General features: G+C 45.0%; 1 protein-coding gene across 1 annotated transcript in view; it reads left to right on the top strand.

Moving 5' to 3' along the window:
• The window catches only part of LCT (lactase), a 241660-nt gene that overhangs the window by 137703 nt on the left and 77530 nt on the right, over positions 1-26427 (top strand). The window contains exons 9-11 of the mRNA XM_085647530.1: positions 12703-12971; positions 16367-16657; positions 22152-22350. Of these exons, the coding sequence (XP_085503656.1) occupies positions 12703-12971; positions 16367-16657; positions 22152-22350 (759 nt within the window). The remainder of the gene's footprint in view (positions 1-12702; positions 12972-16366; positions 16658-22151; positions 22351-26427) is intronic.

The following is a 26427-nucleotide window of genomic DNA, read 5'->3' as shown; positions in this document are numbered from 1 at the left end:
TGTTAAATTTCAAAGAGACATGTTTACCTCTACTTTCAGACAAGTGTCATTTAGTGATCTAGGTGGTTCTGAGCCACTCAGGCTCCACATGCAGATTGCACAAATGTCGGAATACACCAATAGTATACAAATCACATTTGTATTTAGTATTTAGATGGCAAATGAGGAGGAGCTAATACATTCTTCCTGACACTGCGAAACATGCCCAACTTGCTCAACTCCATAACGGTGGGGCAGGTGGAAAATTGAGAAATAGCGTGAGAAGAACAACATAGGGAATAATGGAGTTTGCCAAGATGAATCCAGGCATTATTTTCTCATCAAGATTCTTCGCACCGTTTAGTAAATCTTGAGGATATATCCTAGCCTCACAGCTGAATATTAATCATTGAATAGGAAGGAGAAATAGACAAACAAAGCCTAGCTGTTTCATGCACAATGTTTAATTATCATGATATATAGAATGATAAAGCAAATTGTCATATCTGTGTAAAGTATGACTCACTTAGCAACGAATTCCCTTTGAATCAGAGAGCGATAGAAAAGTATTAGATGAAGCCCAAGTAACTGCCATACATACCTTTAGAAGAGGAACCCCGCTCGCTGATGCCCAGGAACAAGCCAGTTTCCTGGTAGATCAACCCTGTATGAAAGGAGGAAGAGATGCACCAGGCTCAGAATAAGATCATACAATTGATGACCAACACCAACAACTGAGTGCAGCCCCTGAAGGTTTAAAACATTTTTGCCTAAGCCCAAAGGGCACAATACCTAAAAGATATTCTATGTAAGAAGGTGAAGATTGTTTCATGGATATCTAATCCAATTAAATCCCTATCAGTTTATAATAGTGTAAGGGGAATAATCTCCTCATTTATGTGAAAAGAGGAGATTACTTGATGCAGAAAAGGGAGATAATGATTTAGGGGCTGATTTAATTATGGGTGGCCTGAGCAATTATTGTTGCCATGGTGGAGTTCTTTACACCTGCCATGGCAAAGGTACTCCGCCAGCTGTATTTAGATATGTCCACTGCCTCTGCGGACATCTCTAGCATTTCTAGGATCGGGTGTCACAGAGGAACATGATGGACAATTGTACAACTTTTTTTTTATTTTCAAAAAGAATCTCCCAAAGTGGGATTTTCTTTTTGAAAATAAAAAGAACAATGATCCCCTCACTATGGGTAGCGTTCTTCCATGGCATGGGAGTCATTTAAAAGATTTCACTGCACCTTACCGACACATTTATCATGGTAGTGACAGGCAGTGAAAACTGGTCATGTGTCTGCCCAATCTAAATATCTCAAGTGGACTCATGGCCATACCTCTGAAGACACTTACTCCATTGTGCTGCCGGAGGTGTGTATAGGCGGTGGAGATGAGGTAATCTCCACCAACTATTCACTGAAGGTCCACTTGACTCTAAATGAGGCAAGTGGACCTTCAGGTTGGTGGAAAGGTACTCCGTTGCAACAGAGTACCTTCTCTGCCAACATTGAAATCAATCCATTAGAAAATAGTGGTCCAATTTAACTCTAAACTAAGGAGCCAAACATACTAAGGAGCCCAAGTCACCAAACCTCTTCAAAAAGGTTATAGTGAAGGAAAAAACACATTGTAAGCTAGTAAATCCTAATGATTTCTGATCAAAAGGGGGTCCCTGTAAGACATGCAACAACAGTAAGGGGACGGTCCCCATTTGGAGCTAATACATTCAAAGGAGTGTTTAGTATGAGAAACCCCTTAAATAGATGAGAAACTAGAGAACCCATATTTTCGAGATCACCCCCATGAGAGTAAAAATAGTTGCCCATAGCACTTTTAATGTAGTCCTTATCAACCCTAGTTTGAAACCACATAATGAGAAGTCTAATACTCTTGGAAGCGGGTAGTTTAAAGGCTGAAACCTTTAGAAAGAGACCATGATTGAAAGGAGAACAAAAGATGTTCGTAAGCCCTACTAGAGGAAAGCATCGTAGATTGCTGTACCGAAGAAGACACTGCCTCAGGAAGACCTCGCCCATCAGCATCCAAATCTCCAACCTGAACCAAAGTAACTGACTCTGCGATGCCAACAGAAACTAAGTTGATATAAAACCATAGGAACCAACCATGGAAGGCCCACCTCCAGCTCCAACAGGATACTTGTGCACACTCTTTAAGGTTTTTGGACCGAACCTTTGTCAGAAGAGGAAGTAGAGGAAAACATACAAATGTCCCTGATGAAAGGGACCAAGTCAGGCATCCACCCCCAAGTCAATGGATCTTAAACTCAAGAGCATAACATGGGCACCCTCCTAGAGTCTCAGGAGGCAGATAGAGCCACGAATTGGCAAACCTCAGACGTTGCCTGAAAAATTCTTCTGGATAGAAAATAATCCTGTTAGAGGAGAATTATGCTCAGGCGACCTCCTTTCAAATTAGTTTCTCCTAAAAAACTAACTGCCATCAGAGATGATATTTGAGGCTCTGCACCTCTGAAAATCTTGAACACTGCCTGAGACAATGCTGAAGATTGAGTCCCTGGAAGAATCATGTATGTCTTGGACACTGTACTGTCTGTCCTTTTCAAAAATGCCATCTCCACAAGAATGAGAGAGGGACCCAAACACCCCTCCTGATCGCCTTTAACTCTGTTGATTTGAAGATCCATTTCTCTCCTCAGGAGTCCATTTACCCTGAGTCTCCAGAAATCCCAAAGTGGAACTACAGCCTTTGGCACTGGCAATGAAAGTTAGAATCTGAGATAGAAGACGGTCCAAAGGATCTCCCTGGTTCAGATTCAACTTGTGTAATCACAACCTCATAGCCAACTTCAAGTAAGCAGGAACTTTCAGACAAATTTGATAACTTTCCGAACTTGGGTCCCATTATTTCAATAGCTAGGTTGACAGACGTCTTGGGTGGAAGCAAGCTCATTTCATTATAAAAACAGTTGACACCATGTTATAAGGTTTGGGAATGACAGCATGCTTCTTCAACAATTCTGCAATTTCCTTTTCGAATGCAGATCTCTTTGCAAGAAGACGTGGCTATGGTGTCACTCGCAAACCTTCATTCGCTAAATTCCCTTAGATCTCAGTAGGTCTTCACTTTCAAAATCCACTGGTTTTATACTTAAAAATGACACATATTTTGAAAATATTTCAGTTGTCTACACGTTGGAGCATCCAATGGCAAAATCATCCTCCACCCATTCAGCAGGAAGGACTTTTTCCGTTGTTGTGGTTGAAAGTGAGAACACTCTTTCCCCTTTTGTGTCATAAAGGGTGCTTTCACAGCAGTGTGCAATGAGGTAGAGGAAAAGGAAGAACAAATTACATGAACTAGGTCCTAAGATTGTGCCTTCCCTGATTCATCCAATTCAGGTTCAAAAAGAGTTTATCTCCGAATGGCACATAAAGTAACAAATTATTTTGTGATGCATCAGTCTTCTAGTCTCGGATTCAAATATTCCTTGAAGCCTCAGTAGCAGAGCTACAAAAAACTACTATATCCCGCATAGAAAGGTAAATGCTATGATCAGCTAAGTATAGTACTTGCTCTTCAATAACAGATAAAACCTCTGAACAATGTAATTCTTGGGGAGGAGCCAAGATGGCGACCGGGACGGCAGCGTAGGCTCCCGGCTCCGTGAACCTCCGCTCCCCGCACAGATATCCTGCACGAGATCCTTAGCCTGCGCTATCTACCCGGGTTGGTGAACGCGAGCGGCAACCGGCCGTGTGACCCCGAAGTTTCTAGCAGCGGTACCGCCGGAGAAATGTCCGTCTGAAGTTTGCGGCCTGTGGAGCCCTGGAGCCGGGACCTCGAGTGGACGCCGTGGCCGGGCGGCAGTGCAACAACAGCGGCCTTTGGTGACTGGGTGGGGTCGGACTGCCGGAGTGGTCCGAATGTCGGACTGCGCCTCGCCGTGGTCGCTTCTACCACGAAGCGTAACTGAACGAGTGCGTGCCCGGGGTGGCAACCCCAAGACTCTCCGGTGATTGCTTCAGCCTTCGCCAGTGAGCTGCCCGGACGCCGCCCGCAACTTGCCCCGATTCTTGCGGGCTGCTCCCGGATTTTCGCGGGCGCTGGTCCGTGGTGGGGACGACTGTGGCCCGTGACCACACACCGGACACATTGTTTGCTTGCCCTCGGAACCCTGTTACCAGTGCCATGGCACCCGAGGCGCTTGTGTCTGAGTCCCGGTCCCGACCTGGGATGGACCTACCCAGCGGCCATTTTGGTATGCCAGAGTCCACCATCCTGTACACCGGGTTGCAGCAGGATTGGGAGGGTGCGACTCTGAGGAGCGTAGCGGGGCGAGCGCCGGGAGCTGTACTGGGGTACGGTGACCTTCTCGAGGCTCTCGGTGCCCTTCACTCCACTTTGATTTACGGCGCCTGGGTGTTGGGGAGCAGGCTCGATGGAGTGACATCAGCGACGGAACAGTTGCCGCCTGCCTATCCCCAGGTACACTGGGACTACTCACGCCGCGCACGGGGAGACAGTGTCGTGGTCGCCCCTGTGAATAGTGCACGCCTGGACACTCCGGACAGCATATTAACGTGCGATCAGCTGGCTGTGGATCTGGTCTGTTCCGGAGGTTTCGGACCTGAGTGGGGGGTGGTAGCCTTGTCCCGTGCGCGGCCTCCGACGACCCGGGCAACATCCAGGCAACGTTCGCCCGCCCTGGCTGATTCCGCCTTCCTGGGCCTGGGGTGCAGTGTAAATCCTGGCTCGGCACTGGGAAAGACGATCCTCCATAGAGCTGACTGTGTCGATCTCCAGAGCCCGCTGCCCTACCTGTGTGTGTCGCTTCCTGAGTTTTATTGGACACTTCTCTTCCTGGTAACATTGGACATGGCACTGGGACGAGGGGTATGCATGGGTGGGTTTGTAAAGAGTGGCCAAGGATGATGCTGACCCTCCAGAGGTGGTCACCTACTAGGCGGGCGGGCGGGCTCGGGAGTTGTGTGCTCTCACGGCATAACTGTTAGTGTACCGAATGCGTACTGCTCCTTACTCCTTTTCTGACAGGGTCGATTTTGCGTTCTTTATTGTATGCTTTATTGGAAAACGTATGGTGCGGGAGGGAGAAGCCGGGGGCGTGTTTTGCAGGCCCTCCTCCAGTTTATTAATACTCTCTCTACCCCCCCGTCTGGTGGGGGCTCCTTTCCTACTTCTTTTCTCTGTTTCTTCTATATTTCGGGTCTGGTTCCGGGGCGACAGGCACACTGCTGGGGGGAGGGGCCGTACTCATCTGCAGAGGTGCAGGGTGGGGGGTTGGGGGGGGGGGATTCTTTAGTCTTTCACCTCCTTTTTCCTATGGCCTCTTTTTCTTCTCTTACTCTTCTTTGTCTTTTTCTGGGATCAGCATGGTAGGACTCCTTTGTTGTTAATCACTGCTGTTTCCGAAGTGCCATAATTTCCGTGGAGTTTCCTGGGTCTTGGGGCAGGGGGTTGCAGGCGCAAATGGCCGTGTCATTCCTCCACATCCTGAACTTCCGGTTTCAGCGCCATTGCTTAGATAGACTGCTGTGTATTGTTTACGTTCATCGTTCTGCCTGCCATTTTTCGCGTCTGGGAAACTGTTTGGCACCTGATCCTTCCATCCTTTTCTATTATAAAATGTAAACCTTTATTATCCTGGTCTCCTACTTGGGCTGTTCAGAGACTGAGAGTATGCTAGCGTCGAGATTTTGCTCCCTGAGGCACTGACTGTGATGAACCTGCTTTCTGTTATTCTGACTGTTTAGCGGCCGGCCCCGGGGGTTGTAGGCCCATATGTGTAATTGATTAAAATGTCAATAAAGGTTTTCAAAAAAAAAAAAAAAAAAAAAAACAATGTAATTCTTCTTGCATTAGTTCATTCAAAGAAGAAAAATCCTTCTTAAGGGACTTTGCAACATAAGCAATATCAACACTAGCTCAAGGGGCAAGTGTGGAATAGATAGCCTCTTTTTAATGCAGATTCTACTTCACTGACTTGTGATTCTCGAAAAAACACACCAGTGAATGACATGCATAATCTCTGGAATAGATTAAATAATAGTGAAACAGGCACCTAATCTGATAAACCCACCTCCTCACCCACAACTGTTTGTAATTTTTATTTTTTTTTTAAAATTATTTTTATTGCAGGAATCAGTAAATCGTTACATGATCGGCCAACATTATATCTCAAACCAGAACATTGAAACACAACCCTCCCTCCCCCTCCGGATGTTGCTTACACAGCCATTCAGCCCACAACCCTGGGGTCGGGCGGCGAAATTCAATGGGGGCTCAGGAGGATGTCGGGTTGGCCCGGAAGATCCATTGTCCTTCATCTGCTTTTCTAAACAAGCCTATAACTCCAAAAGAACCCCCCACCCTCAAAACACCCCAATCCCAGGAAAACCCCTCACAACTGTTTGTAATTATGCACAAAGTTTAAGAAGGGCCTGTTTTTCAAGGTACTTCAACTCTCTTTGAGTAATAGGCCTTGTGATTTAAGGGCAATTGAGAGCACGCTCGCTGCTCATATCCTTCGAACAAATCCTCATCTTCTACTGGAGGATCCAAAGCTAGACGAACACCCACATTAACACTAATGTGCTTCAAAATCAGTTTAGCGCTCTCTCTTTGGGCATACATCTAGATTGAGTATCTCCTCCATTCTTATCCTTTATATCAGGAATTGACTGGTTAGAGAAAGAATGCCTCCCTCTTTCTCTGGCTAGATCCTCTCCTCTTCACTCTTTCTAAAGAAGATTATGACACTAAGGTGACAGAGTGGCATCGTTGGGTAATGTATCATGATCTGGATTGAGATCTTTGTCATATTTTGATCTGCTTTTGACATGAAACACACAGCAAAATCATCGTACTTACCATTGCCACTGCTTATATGTCCCTCTTCACCTGGAACTGAAAGACAGAAGAGATCTGTCTTCAACATCTGAATATGCATCTCACTGGCTGAATTTTCCTGCCCTGAAAGACTGAAAGAAGAAAGAGTAGATCTGCCATGGAGACTTCCAGCCTGTGAACAGACATGTGCTCACCCATGGCCCAGCAGCGCTTTTCCAAATTCTTTTATGAAAACAAAAATCTCCAGAAGTACAAACAAAACAACACGGTGTACCCATCAGTTCCTCCTGTGTATTCTGACTGAGGGGAGGGGTTAAGGAAGCAGAAATGTCCCAAGGAGATCAAAATGAGAAAGTAGGAGCTTTTCAGGATTCTGGAAGGAAGCAGAAGCCTAAACATTTGATGAATGGTGTGAGTGAGTCAGACAGAGACATAATGGTACTTTTCACACTGAAGAAATGTGTGTTTGGAATTTACACAGAAGTAGGTGCCACAGCAATTGCCCAAAGGTATTCCACATCCACTCATCGATAAAGTGGATCCAGACATGTGATTAGTCAAGTTACAACGTGCAATTTGGGTAAGCTTTGCCAGGAATAGTCTTATGATCTTTGAAGGAAAGTCATCCTTTTTGCCATGTTCACCCCCATTTTGTGACTGATGCTGGTGTGTACTGACCTTGGAAGTGCCCTGGGATCTGCTAACCAGGCCCAGGGCCAGTGTTCTGTTCTCTAAAGGTATATGGTAACTGGTATAATTCTAATTGACAAAGACAGTCTACCTGTAAGTCCCTAGTATATGGTAGGCCATGTAGGTTGAGAGACTACAGTAGGTTACTGCACTTATGTGTGCACTGCTGCGTAGTCTGGTGTCATTTTAAAGGCTAGATCTGTCTGCTGTGTCCAAATTTGGAATTAAAAGTACTTAGAAAGTCCCAAACGACCTTTTTATTACATTTAAGTCTTCCCTAAGGTCTTCCCTAGGTGCCTTAAGAGTAAGGTGCATAGTTAGAAACAGCAGCAACAACATAAAATATGTTTTATAGTCCCTGGTAAGGAAAAACAGCCAAAGTTCTTTTTCCCTATTGTAGTGCTGCTGGCCTAATAGGTTAACATGGGAAGGTTTTATTAAACGTAATAAAGTCTAACCTTTGATTGGAGATAGCTAGATATGTCATTCAGAGTATCAAAATACTGGTTACAATAAATCCAACAACTTGGTGGGAGGAGATTTGCTTCCTGTAGAAGATAGGAGAGGGTTCTGTGGAGATAAGCTGGACATCAAAGGTAGGAGAACAGATGTCATAGGACCCAAGCCAGCCACCACTTACTAAATACCCAGCCAGATGGGAGCTACCCTAATTAAATTAGGAGAGGGGCTGGAAGCAGAGTGTAGTCAGATGTTAGCCAGTCCTCTGGGCTGGGTTACACAGACACACACACACCAAGGATACAATTTTTCCATTTTGATTTTTGGTAAAGCAGTGCATTCTGGGTCAAAAATTTGCCACACTTCGCAGGAAGTGGTCATAGCAGAGGGAGGTAGCTTTACCCCTATTGGTTGGGGTGTACCCCCTCCTACTAACTCAGAATAAAGGATAAATATGGGAGTGCTGCAGGAGCTCCTCAGATCACAGCCTGGAACATCAGAAGAAGAAGGACTGCCCTAATAGACCCTTGGACATTACCACAGAAGGCTTGCACTCAGAAGGACTGCATGCACTCAGAAGGACTGCACCTGCTGCCCTCACAGTACTCCACAAAGAGAAAGCTGAGCCTGACTCTAAGGAAAAGGAGTGGACTCCCTGATCAGCAACAGTTACATCAGAGCTGGAAGAAGTCACCTGCCAAGTCAAAGAGAGGATCTCCCTAGCTGACCGGTTGCAACAGAAATTGTCCTGGACTGTGCAGGTGCATTTTGCGAGATTGAGTACTAGCCCCCTAGAGGCAATTCAGAGTCGCTGACTTCTTGCTTGGTGCTACTGGACCCAGGGAGGGAGAGTGGTCTTTCTTGAGGCTGTGGGATGCTGCAGCAGAATTATACTAGATCAGGAGGCTTGGGGCTGGACAGGAAGGCAAGTCCAAAGCTCTTTCAGCCCACTGCTGCTAGAAAGAACAGAGCAGCAGTGTACAGAACATGTAAACAGCCTCTGAGACACCAAGAAAAAACACCTATAATTTTAGAGGCAAAGAGACCCTTAACAAAGACCTGGTCGTGGTGGGAGCTAAACAACACACGCATCATCAAAATTGGCTCATCACGGCTAGAGATAACTCTCACTGAGCCCCTTGAGGACCTTTGGGCTTCAGGGTCAAACATACAACCACGACCAGCTGTGCAGGTGATTTCCCCCGGGGAGCCATCGGCCAGGTAGTACCCTCTGGAGGATCAGAAAAGCTGGTGACCCGGACACTCTGTCTCATTGTTTTCATTTCCCCAATTAGAGGTAGGGGAGCTGACCCACCCTTCTTCTAGAATCCCAGAGAGACCCGAGGAATGTTAGTGTGGCCCAATAAATAGGGGTGCCCTCAGGAGTGAGGCACATACTTGCGTTTCTCTCCCCTCTCAGGAAGGAGAGAGATAAACTTTGTTGGGGCATATTATCAAGGCCAGGCGATAATTATCGCTCAGCGCTCTTAGCACGAGGATAATTATCGCTGGCCAACTCTGAATTTCATCGCGGAGATAGCATGCTTTCAGCAACGCTTATCTCCAAAGCGATAAAATTCAGAGCGCAAGCTGCCAACTGTGCGATTATCGCTGGAAATACTGCGATAATCGCACAGGGTATGCCGATAGCTCGCTGATAGGGCAAGGCATACTTAGCCATGATATCCACCTTCCACAGGATAACATGGCTAAGTCAGTTTCAAAGCAGGCGTAAGGAAAGTAGCGATAACAGAGGTTATCGCTACTTTTCTTGCCGCTATACTTCTTAGCGTGAGGCTTGATAATAGGAGAAATGTCGCTTAGCGACATTTCTTCCATTGTTCTAGGGAGGAACGCCCACTTTGCATCTCATTAGAGATGCAAAGCTGGGTGTTAAGGGAAAGGGCGAAGAAGCATGGATTCACGCGTTAGCGTGTCCTTGCCAATAGGGTGTTAAAATTATCGCCGCTTTTCGTCCGAAAACGGACGCAAAAGCAGTGATAATTTTTTATCGCCTCGTTGATGATATGCCCCTCTGTTCTTCCCTACTAGCCAGCTGCAATAATGGGCTACTCCAGCCTTGGAAGCAGAAGGCTGTGTGGTTCCTGTTGATATGTGCAGTGCCCCAGGAGAAGGCAGGAGCTACTACACCCATTCCAGATAAAAGTAAATATTCGCTGCTGGGCGGCATCTAAATCAAAGACAGCAGAAGTAAAGCAGGAAAGTGTCTGGTGACAAAGGAGCACCCCATAAGCCCTGGAGAGGGCATAGATGTTTTCATATTTGCGTCTGCTGTTCCCTAAAAGGGCAGACAAGGGCACCTTAGAAAACCATTAAACAGTGTGTTGGGGACTGACTGGAGGTCCAGCATGCCCATTGAGGAACTTCCCCCAACATATTTTCAAACTGTAACTTCCTAAGCCATGTGTGTCCTTCTATCCATGATCTAGGAGAAGTTGTCAAGAGAATTGACTGCCCTTGTGGCTGACGCTTGGGTGTGCCCTAACAGTACATGGTTGTATTGCCCTCGAACCTCTATGGGTGTGAGGCAGTCTGGTGTGATGAATTCAGATTTTCACTGAAATGTTAATTGTTTGAGATGGAATGGATGTTAAAGGACTCAGAAATGGCTTCTCATATTGTGCTAAGCAAAATATGCACATCTTTGTGAACTGTTTGTTGTTGGTGAAATATTTATTTTCTACTGTTGACTGATACACTGTCAGAAAGCCAACAGGCCTAATTTTCTATAATTGTATACCATGTTTTTATGGGTGTATTTGGAAGCATTGTGGTTTTGGGGACTGGGGTCTGCCAGCGCACTCACCTTCAAAAGTACCTCAAAAGTAATGGGTTTATTTCACATTAATGGGATAATTTGACTTCTGTGATCCTTCCCTAGTGTGCACGACTGTATTTCATGATGCAATTTAGGGGGGTTCCCATTCTATTTCCACGCTTACCGTTTTGTATACATTTGTAATTTTGTACGTAGTATTTAGTTTTTTATGTATCAAGGTACTTTTCCTTTGCAAACAAACAGCACTGACTGAACATTGGTATTTTGAGTGTTATTTGTTGCTATTACATTTCTCAGTTCTGTGTTTATAGCCCACAGTTCATCTGTGAGTAAAGCCTAGACCGCTCTGCCTCGCTACCCTCGGAGTCAAATGCTATTAGAGGTAGGTGACTCCCAGTTCGAGGGTCTGCAGGTCGAGAGACCCAGAACACCAGAACTGAAAGATCACGGTTCACAAAACCAGGACCCAGAAACTCTGATGGTACTGGGACCCTCCTACCTGGATTTCTCAAATACAGCACCTGCTGCTGTAAAATATACTTAGCTTGATATAACAGAGAACAGGAACAGTACATGTCATTCTTTGCTTAATTGGCACAGAATGCACATAGTATACCCTGGAATCTTCTTAATGGCATATTTACAGCCAGCAGGCACCAGGCAGACGCTCTCTCCCTGCTGCTGCATCGCTCCTGACCATCCCTTCTCCTCGCTTCCCCCCCCCCCCATTTTTTGAGTGCCTTCTCCCTGCTTTTCCCTCGTCTTCACTGCTTTCCCCTGTTTTTTGAGTGCCTTCTCCTTGCTTTTCCCTCATTTTCACTGCTTTCTCCCTGCTTTTTCTCCAATTTTTGATTGTCTTCTCCTCCTTTTCGCTCGTTTTCACTGCCTTCTCCAGCTTTTCCCCCTGTTTTTGAGAGCCTTCTCCTTGCCTTTTCCCTCCTTTTCACTGCTTTCTCCTTGCTTTTTCACCTGTATTTTGAGTGCCTTCTCCTACTTTTCCCTCGTTTTCACTGCTTTTTCCTTGCTTTCCTATCAAGACCTGGTTGTTCGAATGAGCCTCCGGGACCTGCAAGCGCCTGGCTACCCTGTTGGGTGACTAGCCGTGCTTTTCAAATCAATTTTGAGCCTTTTCCATTAACCTCTAAACAATGGGCAAAGATTTTGTGTTATCCTCACTCTCATCATAAGAGAAATTTAGCATATATTTGCTGATGCATGGAAATATTTCGTTGCCCATTGATACATGAAGGTTTGAGGGTTGTTCACAATCAATGGTGATGGTGCAATATTTTACCTTAGGAAATCCCTTCCTGCACAAAACTATTCTGATCCCAAAGGTGGCACCTTTGCATCGTGGTGCAAGGGTGCCTGCATTGGCACTAGGCACCACGCTATGAGTGAGCAGAACTTGGCAGACATGGCACAGTTCTACTGTCTCCTGTCCATGCAGGGCAGCACAGCAACTTCCCTTGTGTAAAATCTTAGTAAATATGCCCCTGAATGTTTTGCTGTACTGGAAAATAAATTATGGAATCAAAAGATCATTTCTGAGGGTGCAGCTTTATGGTTTGTAAGAAATATGTTAACATTTTTAAGGAGCAAAGGAGTAAATGCTTGAAAAAGAAATTACTGATAAGCAGTTATACATTGGATCATTGTCATATACTAATTGTACAAATTGATCCCTTATAAGAACGGCTCAAAAATTCAATAATATTTTGCCTGCTCAGCATTCATTTTTTATTTTACTGAAAATAAGTCTCAGAGCAGAAGGTTATTTCAGTAAAACAAATAACAACTCACTGTTTAGGCCACACCCCCTTTAGAGAAATCTGGCTTTGTTAACCCTCTGGAAGCAGTGACAGACATATTGTATGGTTAGCGTGACAAAATGATATTCTCTGATCTTTTCAGCCCGCAATTTGGATGGCGTCAACCTTCACGGATACACAGCCTGGTCGCTGATGGACAACTTTGAATGGATCTTTGGATACAGTTTCAGGTTCGGGCTGCATCATGTGGATTTTTCAAATCCCAACCGACCAAGAACTCCCAAGCGCTCTGCAATATACTACGCAGAGGTGATTCAGAACAACGGCATTCCATCGCCGAAAGAAGATGAGTTTTTATATGGAGAGTTTCCCAAAAACTTTTCATGGAGTGCAGCTTCTGCATCTTACCAGGTTAGAATTGATAAATGTGTTTGTGACATGCATGTCAACACCTCATTTTATTTAATCTCATCATATTACATCAGTTCTGATGTGAGAATTAGCATGATATAATTAAGTTCTGATGCTAAAGTGACTGATACCTTTCAAAAATTGTTAAATCACATATATCACATGAAACTCATTGTTGACTGTGGACCAAAACATTTATCAATGAATCAAACGAAATCCAAACAAAGTCGTGTGTTGATTGTGAAACAATTCTTTCTTTACTGTCACAGAAGATCAAAGTTCATAGCTGTTGCAGCGAAATCCCACTGTATTAAACACATGTTCAAAAAAAATGGTCTCAATTTCAAAATTTCCCAATGCATTTCGGGCTGATAACGCAAAGCCCTTCGTCAGGGGAATCTACGAAACATAAATGACAACAATGTACATAATTGTCAAAACTACATATATACACCTTATAAAGTGTATTTTTGTAGTGCACTAGGTATCCCCAGACACACCTCTGGTTTTTTGTTGTACGTTTGTATTCAGTGGTCCGCAGAGCCACTTACCCTGGTGCACACATAACCCTAAAAGATAGTTTGAATATGCAGAATATTTGATGTATGGTTTTAATTAGAAGACTTTTTTGAGTGCATCACAGCTGTTTCTCTCCCAAAGTGACTGATACAGCATCATTTTTGTGCCTCTCAGACCCAGGCTAGTCTGACCTACACCTGACCCTAACACTAAGACCTCAACTAGAAATTAAAATTTTCATGTAGAATAAGAATACGTAGCATTATGTCAAGTTTGGTTCTACTGGCCCTGCGGAAAGCCGAGCACCTGTTTTATGCATCAACGCCTGTGAAACCGAGACGGGAGGTATTTCGCCCGTGATTCCAGGACTGTTTCCCTATATTACTAAGAATAAAGACTTGCAAAGACTGTTTCAGCTTGTGGGTATATAGACTCTTTGAACTCCCCCTCTTGTATTTGAATATTTCTACCTCTGTTGGAAAAGGACTAATGAAAGGTTTTTCCCCTTTCTTGGGCATTTTGCTCTGATTCTGCATTGTACTCCAGCTGGAGTACCTTGCGCTCCCTGCCTCTGACATTCCTATGTAGGAGAGCTGAACTACCGATTGATACTCCAACGCAATCATACCCAAATTGGAAAGGGGCTCCCTGAATGTCCTTTCAGGTGGATGGCTCTCGCCACCACTTAAATATTTTGTTCAGCGCCCTGATGAAGGTGGCATAACTAAACTTGAGTTTATCTTCACCGAAACGTTCGTCGGCATAACTTCCTTCACAAAATTGTTAGCAATAAAGTATTAATGACATCGATTCATGTATAGGATATGTATTAAAGTATGTTAATGTAGACACACACTGTATTCATTGGGAGATATGTCAACAGATGTCTAGACCAACATACAATTGGCTAAATAATTCATAATAATGCCAATATGGGATGGATTGGATGCCTCTCTTTTAGTATGATTGTGTGTGATTGCTTTGATGTATGAGTATGGTTTCTAGTTTTGTTTAATTCGATAGGGAGACTGAGATAAACAAAAACAAAGGTGCTTTATGATAATAATGAGTATGTACTAAGTAATGAAATATGTTTTGAACAGGTCTGTTTCAGGATATTTATTGTTTGTTGAGTTATACCTTTTGAAAAATAAATGGAGAAGCTTGATTTACTCTATGTATTTTTAATGAGGTGAGCGTACATAATGGCGAGTATTTAAACACTTCCTCAACACAAAAACATGTTTTTAGCCACAACCCAGCCAGCTAGAATGCCTTATATGCCTACTACTATGAGGTGATAATAATTCTAACCCCTTTCATACAACTAGTACACCACACGTTAGATTTGCAAAGTGTTAACAATGATGGTTGATGAAGCCAAGGAATGTTATTTTTTGCATTATGCAATTTTACATTAGGGAGCATGAGTTTGTAAATGGATTATGCACTTACTATAATAAATTGTCACACCTTTCATTAACCCCTTCAGCGCTCATGACGGAGCCACTCCGTCATGAGCCACGGGTGCCGTGTGCTCATGACGGAGTGGTTCCGTCATGCTGCGGCCGTTGGCCGCCGCTCCTCCCACGCTGCGCTGATTCCCCGCCTATGCGGGCGATTAGCGCAGTGGGCGGAGTCATGACGGAACCACTCCGTCATGAGCACAGCGCCACCGCGCTGCCCCCAAACCCCCCCCAGCGCTGCGGTGGAATTCCTGCCGCAGCCAAGGGGTTAATGCTAAGAAGGCGCGATGGGAGCGGAATGGGCATACATTTGAATAGGACACCTAGAAAAATGTGAGAAATGCACCTGATCCTCACACTAAGTCCTCAACTATAAATGAACATTGTCACGTAGAATAATAATAAGTAGGATTGCGTCAAGTTGGATTTTACTGGCACTGCTGGGAGCCGAGCACCTGTCTTATGCTCCTGCAGTGCATAAAGTGGATTCACTTAACACAGTATGTTTCTAAGGGCCTCATTTAGAGCTCAGCGGATGGAGTATCTTCAGTCGGCATAGCGTTGTACTCTATTACGGCCATGCTGAAGGCATTCTGCCTGCCAAATTTAGAGATGTCCACCATCACAGCAGACATATTTTGCCTTGGCAGGAACCGCCATTACAGTGGTTTCTGTCAACACATTAAAAGTTTGACAGACGGCCCGTGAGCATGACTGAGCCATATGGCAAACCTTCAATATTTTTATTTATTTCCGAAAACAAAATCAGAAAGAGGGATTTTTTTTCTTTTTAGTCAAAAAAAACAAAAAACAATGAGCCTCATGGTGTGGGGGTCACTTACAAGATTTCACTGCCCCCTACCACCAGATTTTACCCAGCTGTGATGGACAGTGAAAACTGCCCATTTCACTGCCCACTCTAAATTTGGAATGGCAACATAAATAGCCGAACTTCCCATGGGCCATACTCTGTCGGGGCGTTGGACGTGTAGGTTGGCGGCAGAGATGGCGCAGTCTCTACTGCTGACATACTTCAGTTCCACTCATCTCTAAATGAGGCGTAAGTGTATGATGAAGGCAGACAAGATAAACTGTGGGCATTCCCCTGTTTAAAATATCCAACAGGATTGTTTGCAAATTTGAATTTAAAAGTTTAATTGCCAGTTTCCATACATTCCATTTTTAATATGTTTATTGTACAATTAAAATTATTTTTGTGTATTCCAAGCAGGCAAAAATGAAGGTAATTATGGTTATAAATCAGCCCTCCTGAGCTTAGATTCTATAGTTTTGCCTGTAATTGTTAACATTCTGCCAAAGTCAATGAAAGCCTGAATTTGGTGGTGAAATAATTAGAAATCACAACTTCAGTTGGAAAAAAAACATATTTCATGTTTGCATTTGTTATAGATTGAAGGCGCCTGGAGAGATGACAACAAAGGGCTTAGTATCTGGGACCAGTTTGCCCACTCTCTCTTGAGAGTTGAAAATAACGAGAACGGAGACGTCGCCTGTAACAGTTACTATCAGTTCGAGGAGGATGTTGCAAACCTGAAGAAGCTGAAGGTGACCCACTATCGTTTCTCCATCGCTTGGACGAGGGTTATGCCAGATGGTACCATGAAGTCTGTGAATGAAGCTGGATTGGACTATTACAGCCGCCTTATTAATGCTCTGCTCGCAGCCAATATCAAACCTCAGGTAGGAGCCATTCATGTGCAGTGTTACTAACACTGGTGCCTGGCAGCATATTCATGGACAATGGGGAATTGAAGACGCACTAAAGATATAAAGGGCATTCCTTCCAGGGCTGGACTGGCTGTAGCGGGCACCGGGCATTTCCCCGGTGGGCCGGAGGGGTTGGGCCAGTTTTGAGCCTGTCCGGGCCGGTTTTGTTACAGGGGCCAGGTTTTGCAGCAATACTGCAATATCTGCCCCCTGTAACAAAAGCGGGAGCAGTGCTTTTCGCTAGACCCCACCCGCCCCCTACTCAGAGGGCTGGTCGGGAGCAATCGCCAGGATAGTTGCTGTTCCCAGTCCGTCCCTGATGCCTTCTGTCTTCTCCTGTGGGAGTGAACTGTAATACTGTGGTATGCAGTGACAGAATTAGATCTACTGTGTTATACATGCGGTACCAAATTTGTGCCTCACAGGTGATTTTCAGGCTCTACGATTATGTCTCTTGAAAACTGAGATGTGGTGACTTTCTATAACTGTTTTTTTCTTCTTCTTATTGAATATGTTTAAAGGACACAAAAAAAACCAATATAAATGTCCTTGTAAATACGGCCCCTTTCCCGCAGCACTTTTCATGAAAGTACCATGGGTGTTGCTGTGGGTGTTCCCACGCAACACCTTTGGAACCTGATACAGTTCCAGATTTACGAGGAATCGTAAACCTGGAAATGCATTAGAATGCTACGCCACCCTAGGGGAGGCGTAGGGAGGTTCAACAAGGAGAAATGTTTTAATTTCTCCTCGTTTTTAGGTCTCGCTGAGCCCAGCGCATGCGCTGGCTCGGAGAGACATTTTGTATGTGAGTTTTCAAAGTGCTGCTGGCTGGCCTAGCGCTTGCGTTCACGCGACCATGCACGCGCGAACCGCTAGCCTTCAGCAGCACTTAGAAAACTCGTGCGTCATCGCGATCACTTTCGCTTTCAGAGCGATCGCGATAACGCACGCTTTCAATGCTTGTTCCTTTTGAGGCTAATAATAGAGATGGCGCACTGTGGTGATTGCCCACCTTCTTGATTTGGCGCGCGTCACCCAAGGAGACGGATGGCTTGTCAGTGGCCGTAGGGTGCCCGCCGCACGCGCGCTAATCAAGCGCTGAATGGATGCTGCTGCCTAATTGTCGGGATCAGAGCCGCCCGCCGAGCGCCTCATTAGCAGCCTGCTAATATTCTGTCTGCCCTCGCAGAGCAGCTGCTGGGGCTTCCGGAGCCCCTGTCAGTCTTCAAGAGGTGGGTTTCTGATGGCGCACCCTGCTGGTGCTGTTGTTATCAGTGCACGCATGATGGTCTTCCTTCCTTTCCTCATTCGTTTCTTCCTTATCTCCACCTTCCTCTGCTCACCTCATTTCTTACACTAGTCTTACACTCTTCCTTTTCATTATTTCTTTCTTCTCCGTTCACATTCTTTCTAGCTCTTTGCTTTTACTTATTTTTTCTTTCTTTCCTCACTTATAAAATCCCCCTTTCCTTCCAGCTTTCGTCTTCCAGCTTTCTTCTTCCCTTCCTTCCATCTTTCTTCTTCCCGTCCTCCCTCCCTCCTTTCTTTCTTTTCTCTTTCTCTTATTTCCTTCTCCTTCACTCTTTTGCTCTACCTTTCTTCTCGTTCTCTCTTCCTTTCTTCTCGTCGCCTCTTTCTCATTCTTTTATTTATTTCTCCCACTTTCTAGCTTTCTTTCTCCTCTCAGCTCGCTACTTCTCCGCCTTATCCTCCCTTTCTCTTTTTGCTATTATTACTTTTTCTTAGATTAATTGGTCAGCATTTTGTAATTAACGTTGGAATGCTTGGCAAATGAAATGTTAAAATGCGAGTTCCAAACCGACCTTTGAGGAAAAATAGCATATTGTTTCCATCATGACAGCTTGCTGCTCCAAAGATCTAGCTCGTTCGCGCTCATTAGATGGAGGGGTCCCCCCCATGCACTTCTAGTGAGCTCTCCTGGATGACATTACTAAATATACGCACAGCTGTCCAGCTCACAGTTCTTTGACCAAAAAGAAGGACATATATAACATACATGCATACATATCTTGTAGAGCGATGCCCTGGAACACTCCACAGTTATAAACTGGCACCACATTGTTGTTCTTCACAACATATGTCGTTTTCCTCTTTAATGGTAACTTGGAAACCAAGTAATTATGTAGGTGCCGGAGGATATGCTGTGTAATTGCCTCATCTCTCTGGCACCCACGCAGGTTTTCAGGATCCCAGCGCTGCTCGGGTACGCCAAGTGGTTTATTATAACTGGCACCTCCATAGATCAAGCCCAATTTACTAACCACAAACACTTCTGGTAATCGACAGTCAGTTTGCAGTTCAAGGAGTGCTGAGGCCTCTGTGCCTTTCCCAGCCTCTGGGTGAATGATTGCCCCAGCGTTGGCATCAGTTGCTTGTGTATTGTCTGATGGTTTCACTGCCATTGTGACATTTGATATTAGATATGGTGTTTAGCATCTAGGCCTGGGGGACTAGTCACTAGTGTACTGGTGTTGGCTATTAGAGTATGTCTTGTTGATTTAAACTTACAGACATATTTATAGAACAATTGTTCACACTGTGTTTTAGTTTACAAGGTAAGACTAAAGCCATATGACTTTATGCACACCAAAATCGAATTTAGATCTTCAAAAACAGTGCCTTATGTATGTGCATTTCCAAATGCTGATTAACAAAACAGGGGTTGAGGTAGCTTATGCCAGCAGATTGAGTTTAGCATTAAGGGGATGTTTGTTTCCCGTTCAAAGTCAGCTAGGCAGTTCTGGGCAGTTCTGATGGCAGGACCAAGCCACACTTGCATGAGGATGGTTCTTGTTTCGAAAGTCACACTGGGCAAAAATGATCGACTTTAAAAGCAGCCCAGTGTTATTACCAGTAGCTGAGATTCATTCAGACATTCCACTCATCCATTTTCTCTAAATTTAGCATTGTGGAAAAACCATCAGGACCCAATTATTCTGCAGTACTAGTTGGAAGTGTTTAGAGAAGAAAGGTGGCTTTAAAGAGGTGATGGCATTCGGAATGTTCGAAACACCTGCAAACTCCTAAGTCTGTGGATTTTCAAGAAGAATCTTCACAGCCTTTCCCACCCAGGAAACGTAAATAAAATTGCTCACAGTAAATTCAGGAGTGACTCTCTTACCAGGATTAGTAGGAAACACATGGTATGAGGCCTTTTGTCAGAAAGAACTATCTTCATTTTTTAAAAAAATATACATTTGCAAATGCACATTTCTGTCTCATATAGTGGACATAGGCAATCATACACAAGGTCTACCATAGCATACAATGAAGAAAAGGAGTGTGCATGGACATCTGACCTATGCAGATTACCTTGCAAACAAGGGATTTTTGTGAGTCCCCAAAAAGTTGAACATCTTTGTGGTTGTAGATCTACATATATAGCATGCAGAATTAAGACTTTTCTTAACCCTTATTCAAATTATGAGACATGCCCTTTAGACACAGGAGTGTGGACTGTTTGGGGGAAAATCCAAGATCTAGAAAAAATTGACTCCACTGGGATTTCAAAGTTTTTGTATACTTTCTTCTAAAAAGTGGGGAGCCTCTCCAAACTTTGGTGTAAAGTCTTCACTGCTGTTATATTGTGAAAGGTTCGCCAATGTTGTAAACAGGCACATGGTCTGTTGTGCAACATTTCTAATAAACCACAGTATCTAAAATTTGATAGCCGATAAAGGCCCCTGTGGCCTATACATGTAGCCAATTTCCATTTTGATTCTTTGTCCACCAACTCAAGCTGTGCTTATCTTTTTCCCTGCTTGCACAACATATATTTTCTCTTCATTCTGGTCCAGGCCTTTGGAAAGGTATTTTTTAGTTTTTGTATCCATCAGCTGTGCCAGAAAGTGTCTGTCATCCTACAGTAAAAAACGTTCTTTTGAGTGTTGTCCCAAGTCGCCTTTCTTCAGGCCTCGCTCCTGCCTGTTTGCTCCACCACCCGCTGCTTGTTTGACACTCACTACCACTCATCTTCCACAGAAACACGCAAAAAAATTCCCTTTAGGTATTAATGGGTCAAAGTGATAGGTTTTTAATAGACTATCGCATGAAAACACACTTATGTTAATTCTTCCACACGCATCCCCACTGTTGGCCTTGTATGCACTTTCATAAAATAATGGCTGCACCTAGAGTAATACAAGACAGCCTTTATTTCCAGATTACACGCTTACGATGTCACATTCTGATGCTGGACCTCAAATATTGCAACAGTTGCATAACTAAATACTTAAAAGGTCCCAAAAGCGAGACCTATTGGCTATGCCAATGCTTGTTTCCTCTTTAAATGCGTGCTGAGTTCTACAGCATGCATTGAAAGAGGAAAATGCCTGTAGTGGTTGTTTTTCTGCAGGAAGGTGCCCATTCCTGCACAAAAACAATCTCTCCATGACACAGGTATCCTTGCACCATGGTGCAAGGGTGCCTGCTCCGGCGCATGGCAGCTGTTTGTGCGCCGGCGCATGGCAGCTGTTTGTGCGCCAGCACAGGGAGAGCAAAGGAATGCGACATATTATAGTAAATATGTTGCATTCCTGTGCATTGAAAGTGCCGCAGCGTGGCACAGCCAAAGGGCTTCCGGTGCCGTGCTGCGGCACTTTCTTGTAGATCTGCCCCTCTGTTTGTCGGAAACCTGTCTTTAGTGGGTCTGACTCTGCAAATGCTCCCTGGCTAGTTTCTTGTTTCTTCTTGTACTTAAAGCTTACTTTTGGGGGTTATAGCCGTCACATTTGTGATGGAGTGTCCCAACGCCCTAAGTCTAAATCAAGCTAAAAAGTTTTGTTTCATTGTGTAGGTACTTAACATGTCAATGGTTTCCCTTTTACAGTTTTACTATACTCTGCTCTACATTTGCAAGCAAAAATATAAAATTGAAGGGATGCTGTGGAGAGAAAATAAGTTGTTAACGCTCTGTTCTGCATCTCTCTTACTAGAAAGATTTCTAAGGTTGTAAAATTGGTGTTCTATACAAAACCACTTAGTTATTCTCTGACCTCTCTCTCTTTTTTTCTCTCTCTCCATTTTTCTTCTTTCTTTATCTCTATCGGTTTCTCTCTGCCTCTTGTTCTTTTTTCTTTTTTTTATCTCTTACTCTTTCTCACTCTCTTCTCTTATGTGGTCTGACACACACTCGCTCTATTTCTCTTTTCTCCCTCATGCTCATTCTCTGTTTCTCTCCCTTTCTAATCTTTGTTTTGCTCTGTCATGCTCACTCTGTCTTTGTCTTCTGTTTTATGCTATCTTGCACTCGCTCACTCTCTCCATATTTTTTTTATCACTGCCAATATCCCTCCTCCTTGTCTGTTTTCATCTCGTGCTCTCCTCAACTCTCTCTCTCTCCCTTCTCTCTCTCTCTCTCTCTCTCTCTCTCTCTCTCTCTCTCTCTCTCTCTCTCTCGCTTCTCTCTCTCTTTCACTCTCTCTCTCTTTTTCTCGTCCCCTAGGTGACCATTTACCACTGGGACCTGCCGCAAGCTCTCCAAGACATCGGAGGTTGGGAAAATGACACAATAGTTGAAAGATTTAAAGAATACGCACATCTGCTGTTTGAGCGACTTGGTGACAGGGTGAAGTTTTGGATTACCCTTAATGAACCTTACATAATAGCCAATTTAGGGTATGGATACGGCTCTTCTGCACCAGGTACGATATTTCACCATATACCCTGAACTGAAAATGGTTTTAAAAATTAAAGATGGCGCGGCTAGTCATTTTAACAGTTTCACAATATTTAAGTGTGCAAGCAAAGAAATTAACCACTGTGCTATAATGCTCCACGTTAGATCACTGACAATGTTACAGTCTTCAGACACGTTTTGAAATATGCATTGTTTTGATTCCACAGCTCATAAAATAATGTCGATTATGAAAGCTTATTACAGAGTTTACACCATTTCCAGGACAGAGAAAATGACATGTAGTCCTGACCGAACCATAAATTTCAATATTTTTTGGGTTGATGCTGATGTATGCTAAGCTCCAGTGCTTAATTGGTAAAATAGATCAAATAAATAAGTGCTGGAGCAACTTTACAGACAGTGCCCTGGGGGTGCAACGGGCGTGTGCACCCGTTTTCTGCACCACCAGGGCATTAATGTACTACAGAATGGGCTGCAGACACTTGCGCCTTCTGTAATACTGATAGAGCCAGTGCACATGTGGTGCTGGCCTGTGGTCCCATGCAAATGAGGGAAACCCTTTGCACCTGTGCCATATCGTGGGTATGGGTGCAGAGGCAAAGAGGCTGTCAGGAGGTGCACTCAGGGGCTCAACACTGGCACCTGCAGCACCTGAGGCGAAGGGGGGCACCTCTTCAAAAGCGACCCTATTGTTCAGGGAATTCCCATTCAGGCCAACGAAGATCTGTGAGACATGCGAGACCCGGGGTCCCTCATCACATTCAGCAGGGGGGCCCCATCTTTTTGTGTTACGCCTCTGGGTGCACTGACTGTGTGTCAAAAATAGTTAGCTCACAGTCAGTGAGCCCCCTGAGTGCAGCCCGCCGGAAGGGGTAAGAGAGGACCCATGAATCCTCCAGACATCCTCCTGCAGGCAAGTTCAGTCACGCACTGCACTGCACTGCACGGCTGGGGGATACAAGAGCAGACGGCTGCTGCCTGCACAGTGAAAAATAGAGTTGCTGCTTCAAGCAGCTGCTCTGGCTTTCACTAATACGCTTCTCCAGGGCAGGCACAAGTTTGCGGCTGCGCTGAGGGCAGCTCATTGATAGCAATAGGGTGCACAGCCTTGGACATGCCCAGATGCACCTTATTGAAAGTGCGCTGTGGGCAGTGTGCTCATACCATAATGCAGCATCAGGTGCCCAACGTTTTTCTTAGGTTTTACCAAATACCTTGCCTCTTTCTTTTGCCAACCTACACTTCCTTCTGCTGTATCTCACTTGTACATAGTCTTTTTGATTCCCTGCTTTCTCTTTTTTTCTGTTTTATCCTGCATTTCGCTTTGCTCTCCTCTTTCCCTTCTCTGCCTCTCTCTTGGTCTGAGTCAATGTTTAATGATGAAACATCCCATCTAGCCTTCAGATACCAGTCCAGGCATCTCACTCTCCAGGGTGTGGGGCACCTCAACCACAGACCTCACAAAACTGTAGCCCCGGGGGAAGGTGCACCAGAGAAAAGGACTCCCACCACAGCCCTGCAAGAGCTAATGCTATATGAACCTAAGTCCCAAAAGCCCTCCAGGTCATCGCAACAACACCAACAGCAACTGAATGATTCATCAAAAGACAATGACGAGGAGGAAGCGTTCCTCATCTCTTTAACTAATGACCCAAAGTGTCACAGATGACCACAATCCATGTGCATGGTCCAAATCGCCGGCTCCAACCTCAAGGCCCGCATCGATACTGGCGCATCGGTAAATGTGATGAGAATCCCAAAATACCGGTGCCTCCAGCCAAGACCACCTCTGTCTCTGACAATCACCAAAATCTTTACCTATGGCAGCCAGTCATTGCTGCCTCTTAAAGGGTGAATGACAGTCTGGATACACTCAGAAGGCCAGGAAATTACGACCACGTTCCACATAGTAAACAAAGAAGCCAACACCCTCATTGGAGGCCACACAATGGAGGATCTAGGGCTAGCTTCTTTCGCACAGAACGTGACAGCCTGCGAAGTAGACAAACTCCCGAAGCAATTCCCTGAGTTCTTCAAAGCATTGTGATGTCTAAAAGCCTCACCAATCAAATTACACATTGACAAGTCTGTGAAGCCAGTCATGCTTTGCCACCGAAGGTTGCCATTCCAACTGCGACCACTTGTTGAAGAAAAAATGAGAAAGTTAGAGAACCAGGGCGTTATTGAAAAAGTGTCCGGGCCAACACCATGAGTCTTCCCCATGGTAACCGCAGAAAACCCAAAACAGCCAGGGAGATATGCCTCTACATCAACATGCGCCTGCCCAATCAGGTCATCAAACGGGAAACACACTTAACGCCCACAATTGAGGACATCATCACAGATCTAAATGGATCAAGGTGGTTCTTCAAATTAGACCTCAATGCAAGATACCAACAACAGCTTCTCTCTAAAGAGTGCAGATATATAACCACGTTTTCGATGCACCAGTGGCTGTGACGGTATAAACGGCTGAACTTCGGCATCTCCTCCGCAGCAGAGGCGTTCTAGGATGCCATCCGGTAGACACTGTCCAGCCTCCAGGGTGTCAAGAATGTCAGGGATGATATCCTAATATACTCCTCCACATCAGAAGAACACCACAGGCACTTGAGAGCCACACTACAACGCCTATCAGAGCACAGCGTCACCTTGCACCAGGACAAAAATGTTCTTTTTTCCGATACTACATTGAGTTCTTTGGCTATGTGTTCAACCAAGATGGGGCACAAGTAGAATCCCTGGAAATCACAGGCCATACAACAGGCCCCTGCCCCGACAACAGTCTCAGAAGTCAGATGTTTTCTTGGGATGGCCACCGACTGTGGCAGATTCATCCTTGAATTGGCCATCATTGTCGATCCCCTGAGAACTCTTACCAAGTTTGATGCCCCCTGGAAGTGGAGTGCCACTGAAGAGATTGCATCTGAAGCAGTGAAAACAACCCTTCTAAGCAAAACTACCATGGCCTATTTCGATCCACAGAAAAGGACCAAACTACTGTTCGAAACCAGCCCAGTTGGACTTGGTGCCGTGCTCACCTAAGAAGCAGAGCCAGGGAGGTGGGCCCCATTAGCTTTCACCAGCAAATCACTGACACTGACCGAGTCACGGTACTCGCAAATCGAGAGAGAAGCCCTAGCAATTAAATAGGCCTATGGACACTTCCACCTGTACCTCTGGGGGAGGCCGTTGAGGGTCGTCACTGACCAGCAACCTACAGTCCTCCTTTTCCGTGGCTCTGCTCCCCAGCCACCACCACAGATTGCACGCTGGGCTGTCCAACTGAAGCACTATCACATGGAAGTCATCTACCGTCAAGGGTCCAAGAACCTGGCGGATTTCCTCTCACGCCAAAATTTAAGCCTATATAAACATAGTGTCCAGAAGGGGGTGCCCCCAAGCACTCAGACTACTGGAAATCTGAGATGCCACAATGGCAGACCCGATACTACAGAGAGTGTTGAATGCTCTACAAAGGGGCTCATGGCACTCCTTTCTACGCTACGCCAATGGGTGACAAGGCGTGAACCGAGAACAATCAACCTGTAGGGACAACGTCTGGTAATACCAAAGAAATTGCAGACCCGCGTAACAGAACTGGCTCATTGGAGGCATCAGGGGACCACCAGGATGAAGTCCGGCTTGATAGAGAAAGTCTGTTTTCTAGGGCTCGAGGCCACTGCCAATGACATGGTGAAACAATGCCCCTCATGCCAGCTTACAAGCTCTCCAGAAGTACAGGCACCCATCTTAACAGAAGAACCATGTCCTAAGCCATGGTCCTGAGTGAGACTTGGCCTAGGAAGTTTCCTGGACAGGATAATAACCGTAGTCATTGTCGAAGTACCCCCTCGTCGAAGTTGTTGACTCTACAGTTTTCTGCAACGTAGCACCAGCACTTGAACAAGCTTTCACACTCTTTGGCCTACCTGAAGAGATAAAGACAGACAATGGATCCACCCTTCCAGGGATCTGAATTCCAGGATCTACTAGAACAATAAAAAATTCCGCATCGCCGAATCATGACACTAAACAAAACCCTCAGAATCGATGTGGTAGATGGGATCAACCCTAAAGT

The sequence above is a fragment of the Triturus cristatus genome, chromosome 3_2 (assembly GCF_964204655.1).
Source record: "Triturus cristatus chromosome 3_2, aTriCri1.1, whole genome shotgun sequence".
Classification (NCBI taxonomy): Eukaryota; Metazoa; Chordata; class Amphibia; order Caudata; family Salamandridae; genus Triturus; species Triturus cristatus.
This window is presented reverse-complemented; position numbering and strand designations above follow the sequence as displayed.